Source organism: Rhineura floridana, chromosome 4, assembly GCF_030035675.1.
Source record: "Rhineura floridana isolate rRhiFlo1 chromosome 4, rRhiFlo1.hap2, whole genome shotgun sequence".
Taxonomy (NCBI): Eukaryota; Metazoa; Chordata; class Lepidosauria; order Squamata; family Rhineuridae; genus Rhineura; species Rhineura floridana.
In genome coordinates this window covers 140355524-140371751 of record NC_084483.1, presented here as the reverse complement: position 1 = coordinate 140371751, position 16228 = coordinate 140355524, and the positions used below count along the sequence as shown (strand labels likewise).

Below are 16228 nucleotides of genomic sequence, written 5' to 3'. Positions count from 1 at the left end.
GTCCATTCCCTATATTGTGCAGAATGAACCTCCCGATAAGATGGTATCTGCAGGAGGCCCTCACCTGCAGAGTGCAGTGATCGACTGGGTATATAAGGGGTAAAACAGTCTCTCAGGTATCCTGGTCCGGAGCTGTATAGGTGTTTGTACACCAAACCTAGAACCTTGAACTTGGCCTGGTAGCAAATGGGCAGCCAGTGCAATTCTTTCAGCAGCAGGGTGACATGTTGGCGATACCCTGCCCCAGTGAGCAGTCTCACTGCCGCATTTTGCACCAGCTGCAGCTTTCCAGTACATTACAGCTTTTCAGAGCTTTACAGTAATCCAGCCTGGAGGTTACCAGTGTGTAGACAACAGTGGTTGTCAACAGATGCGAGATTAGAGTGGGCTGCAGTATCGGCCTCCCAATGGCGTAACCATAGAGACCTTCAAGTGAAAACACTCGCTGCTAATGAACTTGCTGAAAACTGCATGGTGTCCATGGATGCTTCTGCCATAAAGGTCACTGCTCTCGAGATGTTCAGAAGGGACTTCTGGATTTGAGCCAGATCCTGTTGCGGGCCGTCCAATAGGTCCTCTAGCCACAGCAGGGATGCTCTTGCAAAGACTGAGGAGTCTGTGATGGAGAGTGCACTGGCCTCATGAATCCTCCTAAGGCCTAGATCCAGCTTCCGCTCTGATGGATCCTTGAGGCAGGCATCCAAGTCTTTCAGGTTCAAGGACAGATTTAGTAAATTGACTATGGGGGCGTCGGCCAGAGGAGCCTTGAATTGGTCCATGATGTGTTGTTCTAACACACAGTATTTGTTGGCAGGTGCAACCGATTTCTTGAACTGCAGTGGGGCATCAAATTTGGACTTGATCACTTTAGGCAACAGTGATGGAACTTTTAACACCCTTGACTTGGGTTCCGGGTTTGGACACACAGCTGAAATTCTAGATGCTGAGGGAGCTGGAGGATCTTCCGGGGAATTTAGGTTCAGAGCTTCCATTGCCTTGCATAGGAGTGGAAGGAAATGAGCCTCCTGAAAAATCCTATTGGTCACTACTTCCTCTGACTCTGAATCTCCACTCCATTCTTTCTCATTGAGGACAATCAGCTCATTGTCTGGGTCCACTGTTGCCTCCTCCTGAAGTTGAGGATGCCTGCCCGGTGAGGCAGCATAAGGGTGCCCAGTGGTTGGGGCATGTTTGAAAAAGAGCAGAGTGTAGTGAGGCCCTGCGCCACTTGCGCTCTTGAAGGTGGCAGAGTGGGTGCTGTGGCTGGTGTGTCCTGTGTGGGGTGTCGAGCCTCAGCCGCTGATGTGGAAAGATATCTGGCTAGATCCATTAGGAGAGAATCTCTCAGCTGTTCCATTAATTGTTGTAGCATGTGAGGTGATAATTGAAACTGTAGAGATTGAGCATGAGAACAGTGTGGGTTGTGCACCACCCCCTGAACTTGGAGTTCCTGACATGAAGAGGGTAAAATGAAGGATGCTTCACCCCTCTTCTCCTGTAACGCTTGGTGAGATGTAGCTGTCTTGAGGAAGCCTTCAAACTCCTCAGGAGAAGACGATGTAGAAAAAATAGCCTCCAGGGTGGGCTGGAATTGGGTGCCTTCCTCCTCAGATAGGGATTCCAGGTCCCTCTGTGACCTGCACACGTTGTTATAAGCCTCCTTTGGTGCAGTCCCCTGTGCATCACCAGGCCATTGCCTGTTGTGACTGGTTCCCCTACTTCTCTTAGGTGCCAGTTGTTGTAGAGCCATCTTGCCTGTGACAGTACACGCCTCAGCCACCTCGTGCCTGCTGGAAGAGGGGCAGGCTATGGCTACCTCCGCCTGGGATTCAATAGAACCTACAGGCCCTAGAGCCAGGTTGGATAATGGCGGAGGCACGACTTCCACTGCAGTGTGAGGCTGAAGTGACTTAGGTTTCTTTGGTGGGTGGTCCGATTTGCATGTTGCCTTCCCCATGGGCACAAACCGTGCTGCTGGTCTTGTGGGGGCTAAGGGCAGTGATAATAGCCGGGGCAGGTGCTAATGAGCTATGGAGGGGGAAATACGCTTCCCCTGTGGCTGGAGCATCCCACTGAAGCCTTCTGTGGACAGGAGGATGGAGGAGGAGGTGGCAGGCACTCGGCGTCCTGGGGAGCACGCTGCAAGAAGTGTCCCTGCTCACGCAGTGAACGGAGGAGGCTGGTCAGGTGATTGCTGGTAGGCAGGCACAGACGCACCTGAGAAATGAGGCTGGGGGGGCAGAATCAAACAAAGAAGACAGTGGTCTCGCAGCTGAAGCGGAGGGGCGGCTGCTTCATGGTTGGCTCAGCACCACCGTGAAGTCTCGGGGGGGAGAAGCATAAAATGACACCCCCTTTTTTGTTTTAAACAGGACACACATAGGAAACAGTAAAGGAAGGAAAAAGTATAGACACACAATAGGAAAAAACCACACCAAACTATACAGGCCTGCACACAGAGAGGAGCTAGATCAACCATTCTTGGCGGAAGGCAGAAGAGAAATTGAAATAAGGAGCTGCACAGAGCAGGAAGTCCTTGTAAAAAACAACAACTCTTTAGCATTCTTCCTTCCTTCAACCGCTAGGTGGAGCTAGCTACCCACCTGAGATCAGCTTTTCCATGCACAGGAGAAAGTAGACATGTATACCATTGTATTGTAAGTTCCATACAGTGGGTTCTTAATGTCGGCCTGGACTTCAGTTCCTGCAAAGCAACAGACATGCCTAAGCCTCTTCACAAACTTTTCACATTTGCCTTTTGTTTGGAGGTGGTGAATTCTTTAACATTCACCCACACTGATTGTGTAGTAATATCTGCAGAAAAAGAACTTCTTGGGACTACCTGATCTCAGGTGAACCCACCACAGGAAAGATGTTTTCCGGTTCCTAGGGGAAAAGGGCAACCTGTGGAGATTCCAAGGACTAGAAAAAAAGAGAGAAGGAAAAAAAGTGCACTGAAAGGGAGAGATAAACAGCAGTTCTTTAGTATATCAGGGATTCCTATTGCCTGGTGTCCAAACAACTCAGTTATTAATCACAGCTCTGACTTCATTAACATTGACAGACAGGCCCAGACAGGTTGGCTCATTTCACAAAAATCACATAGAAGATGACCTGCACATTTTGCTCCATAACTTTCTTTCTAGAAGGGGTAGATACTTGCTTCTTTTTTTAAAAAAATGAAAGTTTAGATTCTGGGCCACTTGACAGGATGGCAGTGAATATCTCCATGGGTGCCATGGTACCTGTGGGCACCAGGTTGGCATCCCCCCATTTTAAGGTGATGGAAAAAATTAAGCAGCAAAGAATATTGGAGGGCCACAGGGGAGACCTCCAAGGACTGCATGCAGCCTTCAAGCATCAGGTTGCCCACATGTGCCTTAGTGTAATGGGGCAAATATCGTGAACCATAACTTAACTAGTAGCAAAAGAACTCCAGATTTGAATCTCAAGACAAATTCAGACATCTTGTTAAATTTTGCCAAAGGATTTTCAATTCTGTTCTCACTCTTATTTAGTGCTGAGCAATTCTTGCAAGATGGATTGGATTGGGCACCAGAACTTAATACAGCAATCCCAGTTCTTGATGAGAAACAACCACAGAAGAAGAAAAGACCCTCTCTTCACTGGCAAGTTAGCCCTCTTACAATTGCTAGCAGAGAGTTTAATAAGCATTGAACTTGGGCCAGGAGAAACTGTGGGAGAATGAGCCAGCCACAGAGAGAATCCCTGGAACTCTAATGCTTGTCACAAAGTAAGAGCTCCACCACATAAGCTTCTGCACATTGGGCTAAGCCCCACAGCTAGCCTTTCCTAATGGAAGGAAGCCTCTGGCACAATGAAGCCATTTAAATTATACATGTTAAAGGCCTAAACAATGTCATTGGTATTGTATTTTATGAAGATTGTTTGCTGATCTCTTGTGAAAGTGGGATGAGAGGCAACAAACCAATCCTTACTCTGTCTCTCCTCAGAGGATAAGGACAGAGGAACCCAGCATTATTTTGTCTTAATTCAGTGATCTTTCTAACACTGAGCCAAAATAAGGGTTACTTGAAACATTTCACTCTCTGAACCATGCCCGCCTTTGGGGGATCATTCACAAGGCATGGAAAAAGTAAGTTAATTTCACTCTGAAAATGTTTAGAAGCAGTCAACGCAGCCTAGGTAATGGTGAAGAGGTGTCACTTAAGATGAGTGTTTTTAATGCAAGCAATGTACAATGGATCCATCGGTGTGTAATAACTTTAGACCAGTTGCCAACACCACTTTCTTGGCAAAGGTGGTGAAGGCATTTGTGGAGCAATTGCAGGCATTCCTGGATGAGACTGATTACCTAGATCTACCACGATCTGGGTTCAGACTAGGGATGTGATCCATTGGCTGGTGCTGGTTTGAAAGCAATTCGTCAGCCTAACAGGCAGGCATTGATTTGAGTTCATTCTGTATCAACAAGAAGCTGCTTTTACTGATCTGTTTTTCCCCCATTCAAAAAACATTGATATTTAAAGGAAATATCAATATTTCCTTTAAAATATCTATATTTTGAAGGAAATATTGATATTTTAAAAGAAAATATCAATAAATTATCATTCTTACAATCAATTTTTAGAGGCAGATATTTTTTTTAAAAGTCCATTTTCAAAAATGGCCACAGAAATTCACTGCATTCAAATCCGATCCTCAGCAATTAAGAGTATTATTATTATTATTATTATTATTAGATTTATATCCCGCCCTTCCTCCCAGCAGGAGCCCAGGGCGGCCAGAGTAAGTGAATTAATGGAAAATTCAGTACCAAATCTGAATTGGACGGAATTCTAGCACATCCCTAGGTCAGACCCAGTTTCAGAGTTGAGTCAGCCTTGGTCACCCTGATGGATGACCTTTAACATGAGAGAGAGAGGGGAAGTGCAACCCTGCTATGTCTGCTCAATTTCTTAGCGGCTTTTGATACCACTGACTATAGTATTCTCCTGGGCCAACTCAGTGGGATGGGTATGGGACACCATATTACAGTGGTTTCGTTCTTATCCACAGAGCCATATTCAGACAGTAGCACTGGGTGAGTATTCCTCGGCCTCCTGACACTTGTACTATGGGGTTCTGCAGGGTATTATCCATTCTCCAGTGCTTTTTAACATACGTAACAAGCCATTGGGAGCAGTTATTAGGAGTTTAGGAGTAAGGTAGCAGCAGTATGCAGTTATTTCTCTATAACATCTGAATCAGGAGAGGCTGTGAAGGCTTTAGATCAGTGTCTGAATGTGGTGGTATACTGGATGAGGATCAATAAACTGTGCTTGAATCCTGGGAAGATGGAGGCTTTTTGGATGGGTGGTTCCTGTATCTGGGAGATAGGCAAGTTACTTGTTCTGGATGGGGTTGCACTCCCTCTGAAGGAGCAGTATTTAGCTTGGGGGCACTCCTGGTTATGTCCTGCCTGAAACCACTGAAGTCAGATACGAATGCGGAGGTATGCTTTTCTTTAGTAGTTTTAATAGAAAGTTTCCGTTCAGAGTGCTTCATGAATCAGCTTACAGGTTACATAGGATTCAGTATTGTTACTAGGAATAACAAGGCACTAAGATATTGTTGCAGCAACTAGACATACCTCCTTATTGACTTTAAGTAAGGATGGGCGGGCACCCTACTTACATGGACTGAGTGTCATTGTGGAGAGTGCATACGCAGATGAGCGCTCCTCCTCAGAGGGACAGTGAGGGCTCATTGAGATTGCTGGCACCACAGCCTATGATCCGAGGGAAGGGCGGCTGGACTGCCTCAGAAAAGTCCTCCCCAACAGGAGAAGGGAGGCTGCATGATTGCAATGGCGGAGCAGGCGAAGGAAGCGGGTGAAAGGTAGATAGAGAGTCATCTTCCTGACTGGGTCAGGCTTCCTCACTGATAATGGGATCTATGGGACAGAGCTGTCACTGGCTATACTGCAGGAACTCTCAGACTCCAGCGCGCCTGTAGACACGTCACTGGTGCCTTCTTCCCATTCAAAGTCTGACTCCTCATTCTTGCCATCCCATGCCCTATCTGCAGGGCTCATGACAGCAAGACTGGCACTATTGGCTCAAGTATCCTCTATGGCTAGGAGTGCCTTTTACCAGCTCTGTCTGGTTTGTGAGCTATAGCCGTTCCTGGAAAGGGATAGCCTGACCACTGTGTCCATGCATTGATAATCTTGAAGCTGGATTACTGTAGTGCACTCTATGTGGGGCTGCCCTTGGGTCTGGTTTGGAAGCTCCAGCTGGTAGAAAATATGGTGGCCAGACTGCTGATGGGGGCACATGGCTGACACCATTGTTAAAACATTTGCAGTGGCTACCCATCCACTACCAACCCAGGCTCAAGGTCCTTTACAAATTAATTTACAAAGTCCTGAACAACTTAGGTTGAGGGTACCTTCGGGATCATCAGATCCCTTACATCCAGCTCAGTTGCTGAGATAATCTTCCAGAACGTCACTGGTCGTTCCCTGAGTCACCGAGGCTCTTCTGACAACAAAAAGAACTCAAGCCTTTATTGTCATCAGCCCAGTCCTGTGGAATGCTCTGCCAATAGAGGCTGAGCAAGCACCTTCTATTCCGATGTTTAAATACCTGCTGAAAACGTCTCTATGTCACCAGGTTTATGCAAGTAATTGAGACAATATATTTCTACAATAGTTAGTTAATTGATTTCTGATTTAAATTTGATATGGTTTTATTCTGTGTTTACATATGTTGTTGTTGTTGTTATTATTATTATTCTTTATTTCTATTCCACCATCCTTCCAACACTGGAACTCGCGGCGGCTTCCAGATAAAAACATATATAATTAAAACATACAAAATCTACATTAAAATAGAATTAAACTATATCCAATATTAAAACCATTCAAACTGAAAGCTAAAAGAGGATCAAAGCCAATTTAAAATAATGATATTTGGCATTAGCAGTGCAGGTCCCAGCAGTCCTAACTTTAGCATCCATCAGTACCAAAAGCTTGTTGAAATAGGAAAGTCTTTGCTTGACGCTGGAAGGACTGCAGGGAGGGGGTCATTCTTATATCCCTAGGGAGAGAATTCCACAGCCTAGGGGCCGCCACCGAGAAGGCCCTATCCCGCGTCCCCACCAATCGAACTTGAGAGGAAGTGGGTATGGAGAGAAGGGCCTCTCCTGAATATCTCAGGGCCCGGGCAGGTTCATACAGGGAGATACGGTCTGATAAATAGTCTGGACCTAAGCCGTATAGGGCTTTATAGGTCATCACCAGCACTTTGAATTGTGTTCAGAAATAGAATGGCAACCAGTGGAGCTTTTTCAACAGGGGAGTTGTATGGTCCCTGTTACCAGCCCCAGTTAACAACCTGGCTGCAGCACATTGAACCAGCTGAAGTTTCCGAACAGTCTTCAGAGGCAGCTCCACGTAGAGCGTGTTACAGTAATCTAAGTGGGATGTAACTAAGGCATGTGTCACCGTGGCCATGTCTGATGGTTCAAGGAATGGGCGCAGTTGGCACACTAGTCTCAACTGTGCAAAAGCGCTCCTGGCCACCGCAGAAACCTGGGAATCCAGCTTTAAAGCTCCCTGCACACCCAAACTGCAGACCTGCGTCTTCAGGGGGAGTGTAACCCCATCCAGCACAGGCTGTATCCCTATTCCCTGATTTGCCTTACGACTGACCAGGAGCACCTCTGTCTTGTCTGGATTAAGCTTCAATTTGTTTGCCCCCATCCAGTCCACCACTGATGCCAGGCACTGGTTTAAAACTGAGACAGCTTCCTTGGAAGTAGGTGGAAAGGAGAAATAGAGTTGGGTGTCATCAGCATACCGATGGCACTGAACCCCAAACCCCCGGACAACCTCTCCCAGCGGTTTCATGTAGATGTTAAATAGCATAGAGGACTAAACTGAACCCTGAGGGACCCCGCAGGCCAAGGGGTCGAAAAGGAATCCCCCAGCACCACCTTCTGGGTTCGTCCCTCCAGGAACAGTTTATGTTGTAAACTGCTTTGGTTTTTTTATATGAATAGTGGTATATAATGTAAATATTTGTATAAATAAACAAATTGTTTTGTGAGGTCTGTCTGAAAAGTGGTATATAAATGCTTAAATAAATAATAAAGTAGAGGAGTGCTTTGCAGATACCGTGGACCTCGAAAAAGACAAATAATTGGGTGTTAGAACAAATTAAACCAGAACTATCACTAGAAGCTAAAATGATGAAACTGAGGTTATCATACTTTGGACACATCATGAGAAGACATGATTCCCTAGAAAAGACAATAATGCTGGGAAAAACAGAAGGGAGTAGAAAAAGAGGAAGACCAAACCAGAGATGGATTGATTCCATAAATGAAGCCACAGACCTGAACTTACAAGATCTGAACAGGATGGTTTATAACAGATGCTATTGGAGGTCGCTGATTCATAGCGTCGCCATAAGTCATAATCGATTTGAAGTGACATAACAACAAGCAGTTTACATAACTTCAAAGAGGTGTTTGGTCATACTTTTCCAAACAGAATCGTTACTTGCTAAACTTGAAGAAGAATCATGCAGCACAATCTCATACATGCCTATTCAGAAGCAGCTCCTATTGAGTTCAGTGGAGATATTCCCAGGTTAAATGGGCACAGGATTGCAGCCAGAGATACTTACTGTAGTTAAGTATGAGGATGCTTTGCCATTGCTTCATAACCAATGTCCATGCCACCAAATTACTCTGATCGGGTTATTAGAAATTATAACAGAAAGGTTGCTTCCAAAAATCAGCACACACACTAAGAGAAAAGGCCAAAAAGTGTTTGTTTGGATAATGCTAAAGGGAAGGCAGCATCAGGTAGAGAAAGCAAAGATTTTGCTTTGGCACAGGAAGAAGGTACATTGTTCTCTAGAGGTTGATGTGTATTGGCTACAGACTTGAGATGCTATATTTCAGCACTGAAAGCCAAATCTTAAGATTTGCTTTGAACTTGAAGTACAATCATAAAATGTTCCATTCAGCACGACTGCTATCCTTCACATTTAATGAGCGGTTAAAGTAAATAAAACTTTTGAAATACGAGTATTGCTGAACAAGAAAGATTAAATAACAGCAAATCTAGCTCTCACATCAGATGTTCAGAAGTTAACCTACCTCGCACAGTTTTTGCAACAATTCAAGTTTGCTATGGAGAGAGGAAATGCTTTCTGAAAACGTTGACTGGAACAGGATACAAAAGACTCGTTCTGAGAAGTTGGGAATTAGGGATAGCTCATAAAGAAACCTGCAGAAGTTAATGACAAGTATTATTTAGATCTATTATAGAACTTAACTGGCAAATTGTTCTCCCACAAAGCAGATCTTAATATGCAGCCCAATATGATGCACAACTAATTTGTTCTGAGCATAGTGTCCTTACTGTTCAGGTTTGTCCAAAGACTTGGCATTCTCCTTTTCTTTACTTGACTTGCCATGTTTTTCTATCTTTTCCAGTTCATCTGACTGAGCTCTCTTTAAAAACAGACACACACATACACAGAGAAATCATTATGGTTGAAAATCAGTATACAAATAAAAATATCTAAGAAATTAAATAATCCTCATCATCATAAAGTTAATTAAAATCAGTTATAATTCCTTCAAATTTACAATTTTATTCACTTACAATATATATACACATTTTCAATGTTTTCAGCAACTTAGTTCATAGAATAATGTTACATGTAAAAATGTTTGATGCAGAACAAACCCTTTCTAATTACCACCCCATGTAATGTTATGACTATTGATAGTTTGCAAGGGATCTGTTCTTCAAGCATGCATTAAGACAACCCACCTCTCTCTCTCTCTCTCTCTCTCTCTCTCTCTCTCCGATTAGTCAACTCGAACTTCCACCATTTTACAAGACAAAACTTATACACTTGCAAAGCAAAACCTTTTTAGTAGTGGCTCCAAATACCCATCAACTTTTTGAAAACATTAGAAGGTATTCAATTCTACACATGCCTTCACTTACATTTAGTAGTTTTTAATACACAGTCCAACTCAGCAACTAATTTTAAAGAGGGCCCACATTTGAAAGGCAAAATATACCATTGTAGGCTTGCAGAAGAGAAGATTAATGGAATCACGGCTGCTTGGATTACATGAATAGCCCTGGCAAGAATTTCCTTTGTTACACACACACTCCTTTTGAATTGTTCTTATATTTTCCTGGATCAAATAACATTCTTAAGCACTTTGTATTTTCACTAGTAAGTTGCTTGCCCTTGAATGCAATTTGATCTCCAAAAACACATTTAACAAAGTAAGACATGATGACCTGAATCAAAGGTTTCAACACAATTTGTTTACATATAAATCAAGATTTGTTATGGAAGGTGGAGGAAAGCAATTGTTCAGTCACTTTTATATCAGTTGGGTAAGGAAACCACAGGAGATTAACCTTATTCAGTAAAATGCTAAACAACTGCATTTTTCCATGCAGATTTGTTTCACTTAAGATAAAACCAATACAGTAAAAAATGTAATTTTCTTCTAATATTGGAGTGACTTTCTATTAGGAGGTTCCACTCTTTCAACATCATTCTCTTCAAAGTGAAGAACAGTTATTTTAGAGGTCAGTGTTAGAATGGCAAAATGGCTTTTCCTTAAATAGCATTACATCTGTAGTATTTTAATATGAATATAATTTCTGTCAAACACCCAGAAGTTGCAAAAACATGTGGCTGAAGTATGCACCATTAAATTATCATGGAAGCAAGCACACATCTATATTTCATGCTACTTAAGAATAAATTTGTGTAAAACATATTTTTAGCATCTTCTCCTTTCTGTAAGTGCAGGAAACATCTGATTTGTGCGGATTGATTGCTTTAATGTACCCTAAATTGAAGAAGTATAGACAAAATCAAGTTTGGTAGTAGACTTTGACCATGTTTAGGGCTATATTAATAATTAAATAACTTACTCCTCAAGAAATAACAATTGAACATACCACAAAACTGGTTACGGGAAAGCACAAAAGGAATAATGTGATTCCTCACATGACAGTCTAAAAATATTATCAGTTGTGTTACAGTCCTGATGCCTTAAACTTTCAGAGACCATGGGATCACTGAAATGAAACAGCAAAAAAGCACTTTACTGTACCAATTCTCCATGTAGGATTCATAACGCCTGAAACTTCCAGTATGTCCATGTCAGTGCCAGTGGCCATCAAGATGTAGGGCAGAGGGGAGAGGACACTTTGCCTGGCCCCAAGGGTCAAGCAAGCCCTTAATATATGAGGAAAAAGTCTGAAGTCTATCAATCATGACGGTTATATGCTGCCTTCCAGATCAAAGGCAGCATCCCTCTGAAAATTAGTTGCTGGAAAAGAACAGTGGGAAAGGGCTATTATCCTCAAGTTCTACTTGTGAGCTTCACAAGAGGCATCTGGTTGGTCACTGCAGGAAACATAATGCTAGACTAGATTGGCTTTTGGTCTGATCCAGCAGAATTCTTCTTACATTCTTTTTAAGATATAAAGCTTTTCTCTCTGCAAGTTTACAGTAATGTTGGGAGATGATCTTGATTGAGATCACTGTATGAGAGCAACACCCCTCTCCATAGATTTGGATAAGGACTCTGAGGGCATATCCACATAGGAGCATAACTTTGTGCTAAAGACGCTGTTTTACCTATGTTTTCTGTTTGCACCGTCCACCGTAAGGGCTTAATGCAAGCTGCAAACATGGTGTTTTCTTATCACACTTGAGGGGAAGCATCAATTACACAGTTTCCTAAAAGCCACACCCTCTAATTTAACAGTTCCAGTCCTTCTGGTTACCGGGAAACCGAGCATGCTCAGTTTGTTCTACCAGTAAGTTTTGTTTTAAAAACAACAACAACCCGGAAGTGTGATTATTTGTATTTTTACTGGTACAATACAGCTGAAATACAAATCTTTGTTTGAGCAGTGCAATGCTTTTGTGCACAAGTCAGGGAGAAAAGGAAAATAAGGCACTGTTTGCAGCAACATAAAAAGGCTTACAGAATGGCAGAGAGCAGCAGATGTTTCTCTTCAGCCCACAGGAAATGAAATGAAAGAAGGGAGGAGGAGGGAGTGGGCATGGAGTGGGGAACGATTGACATACCACCTAAAAGCATCGGAGCAAAGTGTCTGCAAGCCTTAGAGATACAGAGTGAAAAAGTTTTTTCCTTCCCTTTTCGGATTATCAGAGGATTGAGTTAGTACAGATTTACAGGGGGAAAACTGTGTGATAGCTTCTGTTTGCCAGTAACACCATGTGAACCATGCAAATTAAAAGGGGATGTGAATAGCAGCAGACACACAGTAAACCCCTGGGTAGATGAGCCCTGAGCTACCATAAGGGAATGTAGGACTTATTTTTTAGCATCTATTTGGGGATTTCTGAGTTTGAGCCTCAAGGCCATACATGGAACTTCCATCCCACTAAGCATTCTCCATCATATGCTAGCTTTCCACGTGCAGGGAGCATGCCATTCATACACCCGAGAAAATTTGCAGTGGAGTTTGAGTAATTGGGATCATGGCTTAAAATCAGATGCACATAGGTGCCACTTAGGTGTTATGCCCAACCTCCAAAGACAAGCCAGGTCACCAGATAATGTGGGGACGTTCTATTCTGCTGCCCTACAATGGACTGAGCAATCACATTTGTAGGGACTTAGTCAACTGTTTCTCCTGTTACTTGCAATATAAGCACAATTTTGTTGTGCTCCATTTGTGGGTTGAGTCATGTGGGAAATTTTGGCTCTGTGTGTGTGTGTGTAAAACTGAAGCCAAATTCAGGAAATAAAAAAGGGTCAAAGACATTTTATCAAAGGAAACACTGAGTAGATCGTTTGCATAAAGGTTCATTACCTCCTGATTACACTTGAAATAATTCACTGAAATAAATTAAACAGAAAGTTGCTAGTACAAGCTAATTATAATATAGTATAGTAAACAGGACAAAAGATAATATTCCTTTACAGTTCTCCATCAAATATACTTTAAGTGGGAAAGTAAAACAGCTTGGGTGGGAGTATTCTGCAAGACAGTCTTCAGAGCTCTCATCACATAAATCTGTGGCTGGTCATAAATACATTGTTCTTCACATATATAGATATATGTATTATTAATCATAGCACATCCTTATTTGTGGCTGATACAGACTGCAATGTAAGTAGGGGGGAATAAAATAAATCAGAAAGTGTGCAAGATCCTCTTTTCACAAATTGCTTTGTTAAATATACTTTTCATCATTTTATATCTAATAGCTGCATTCAGATATAATGAAAATCCATACAATGAGTTTGTTATGAGAATGAGCTGCGCCCTCCTTCCTTTGTCTAAAAGAGGAGATAAGCATAATTTGAAATAACCTTTAGAGACCACAGCTACAACCCTGTATCCAGATATATGTGCATAAGTATTTATTATTTATTTAATTAATTTATATCCCACTCTTCCTCCCAGTAGAAGCCCAGGGCAGCAAAGTACTATTTACATATGCAGAAATGAAGAATGCAAAACTAGGTGCAGAAATGTGACCATGGTTACAAACCTGGGCATAATTCGGCTCATTTAGTCCCACAAAAGGATTTAAAAAATGTTGTACAAATGTATCAATCAACCCTCCTTCACTGCCCCACTTTTAAAAGAAATATACAGTATATAAAGAATAATTTTACAGAAACTAGAATTTGTTTTCTACCACACTTTATTTACTAAACTGAAGAAAATAATGGAAGGAAATAAAAAATGTTATTTTTTTCCATCGGCATACAAATGACAGCACCACACACTTCTTTGCCCTTCTTTCCACTTAGCTGTGTGGCTCTTAACCATCTGTCTATCTGTCCTCCTTTCCTCCAGTAGTATACACTTCTTACCCTTAATCCCAGCGTTATTCCTCTTCCCAGTTGCCCTCCTGCTTTTCTCACAGCAGGTGCACTCATTGCTAATATTCTTTGGTCCATCCTTACTCCTCAGTTTACAAACCTCTGGCATCATAACAGGTCTGCAAATGACTAGGAGGGGCTTCAAGGAAACAAATAAGAGGCTGACAGTAGTTAACTTGAAAGATCGTTTTAAATCTTGTTCAATGAATACTTGATTTATGTATTATTTAAATGAATGCATAGTTTCCTCACAAGTTGGCTTTAAAAACAACTAGTAAAATATCAATAACGATAAAAATAGTTGAATACACACAATGAAAACAGCATAGCTAAAAGGATTTATAAAACACAATAAGCATACAATAATTAAATTACTGTCCTTTCCTAAATAAAAATGATTTCAAAGCATGCTTAAAAGTGCAATCTTAGGGAGGTTGCCAATTTCCCCAGGGTGGGAATTCCATAACTGAAGTACTGCTGCAGAAAAGCCCCTATCCCTGGGATTTACCAAATGAATCTGGTTTAAAGGGAGACAAGAAAGCAGAAACTGAGATGATCTTAAATGTTGGGTAGGTTCATACTGCTGAATGTGGTCCTTTATGTAAACAGGTCCCAGATTATTTAAGGCTACAAAACCAGCACTTCGATTTGATTTGAGGCTGAAAACAAGTTGCAATTGGTATAAGATAAATGTTATATGATCTAGTCATCAAGTTCCTGCTAGCAACATTTTGAATCAACATCTGGCAGTTCTGAGGTGTCTTTAAGGTAGGGTTGCCATAGTGCCTGGTTAGCTGGGTTTCACCTGGATTCTATCCATGCCACCCAGTGCCTGCTTAGTTCATTAGGTGGCCCGGATTCTCAACTTTCTTTCTTTTCTTTTTTTTTTAAAAAGCTAGTCTCTAGCCCTTGTGGATCCAGAGATAGAAGGCAAAACATGGAGGCAGTTTTCTGCCCATTTTGCCCAGACTTCCAATGCAAAGTATTTAGAGTTTTCACCATAGAGATTATCAGGGCTTTAGAGAGACGCCAGTCTCCATCCATAAAGCTCACCCATAAACTCCACCCATAAACCTACATCACTTCCTTGCTTTTTCTTTTAGAGCTTTGACAGGCGCATGTGCTGCCCATGAGTAATTTTTTGTTGTTACCTCAGCCACCCTTTGCTTGGTCAGGTTGCTATGGTGAGTCCAGGGGATGGTGTTTCTCATGTGTGAGTCAAGTCGTGCTGCAGGCCCTTGAGTGTGTGTGTGGGGGGGAGACAGGCGGCTCCTGAGTCCCAGGCAACATTCAACCCAAAGGGATCAATGTAAGAGCATACTTAGAGGAGCTCCTGCTAATCTCTTGTCTACTCTACAAAATCAAGCCTAAAATCCTTTCACAATTTCAGTACAAGATTTAAAACCTTTTATCCCGGGTAACTCTAACATCACACCAATGTTCTACATAGACTTTGATCATAGTTTATAACAGCATTCTCCTGGGTAGTACACTGCTACAAACTGCATTGATCACATATTATAGCCATTCTGCCCCTGTGTTATCCTATAGATTTTTTTAAATGGAGCTAAAAAGATGAGAAGTGAATATTAAATGTAGAGGGACAAACAGAATAAATGTGCTGATCACTGTAGTAGAATATATGATCAGATTGTCTCTTTAGATGTACTTTTAAATTTGCTTTAGATGTGCTTTTTGAGACTAGTAAACTTCTATCACTTACAGTGCAATCCAATACATGTCTACTGAAGTAAAATCAGTTGGGTTCAATGAGATTTACTCCCAGGTAAGTGTGCATTTGATTGCAGCCTTAATTGTTTTGTTCGTATGTTATATTTTCTATGTATATATTTTTTTAAAAAGAGATATGTGGAGTAATTCAAATAGATTTTGTTCATTTTCTTTTACTACCTCATACTGAGGATATGATCAGAATTTCCCATAGCCCTGGAATATATTGTTATTATTCCCAGTTAAGGCTATTCTGCCTGCCTCATTTAGCATGTACAGTGTAAAGTTTCACAAGTCAATGAGAGATATTTCATATATTCTACAGTCTTCTGTATAGACCTATATCATGGTATTGCAATACAGAATTAGTAAGCTACAACAGACATTAAAGAACTATAAGGAACAAAATCAGCAGGTAAATATTATTTACAAAGCTGGACCAGTAGCGCAATGGATTTAGGTCTAGACCTTATAGTATTTCTAAAATTATTATCTGATTTTTGACTTGTTTTTAACAGTGGAAGGGCACGATATAAATCATCTTAATAAATAAATATTCCATAGTATTGGAAACTAAAGTCTAGGCATTTAAGGCTGAAAATGT

General features: G+C 41.7%; 1 protein-coding gene across 5 annotated transcripts in view; it reads right to left on the bottom strand.

The window, feature by feature from the left end:
* The window catches only part of FMN2 (formin 2), a 340988-nt gene that overhangs the window by 85029 nt on the left and 239731 nt on the right, over positions 1-16228 (bottom strand). For all 5 annotated transcript variants that reach the window (XM_061624583.1, XM_061624581.1, XM_061624582.1 and 2 more), the window contains exons 10-11: positions 9401-9492; positions 9136-9265 (exon numbers count right to left, since the gene is read on the bottom strand). In XM_061624583.1, the coding sequence (XP_061480567.1) occupies positions 9136-9265; positions 9401-9492 (222 nt within the window). The remainder of the gene's footprint in view (positions 1-9135; positions 9266-9400; positions 9493-16228) is intronic.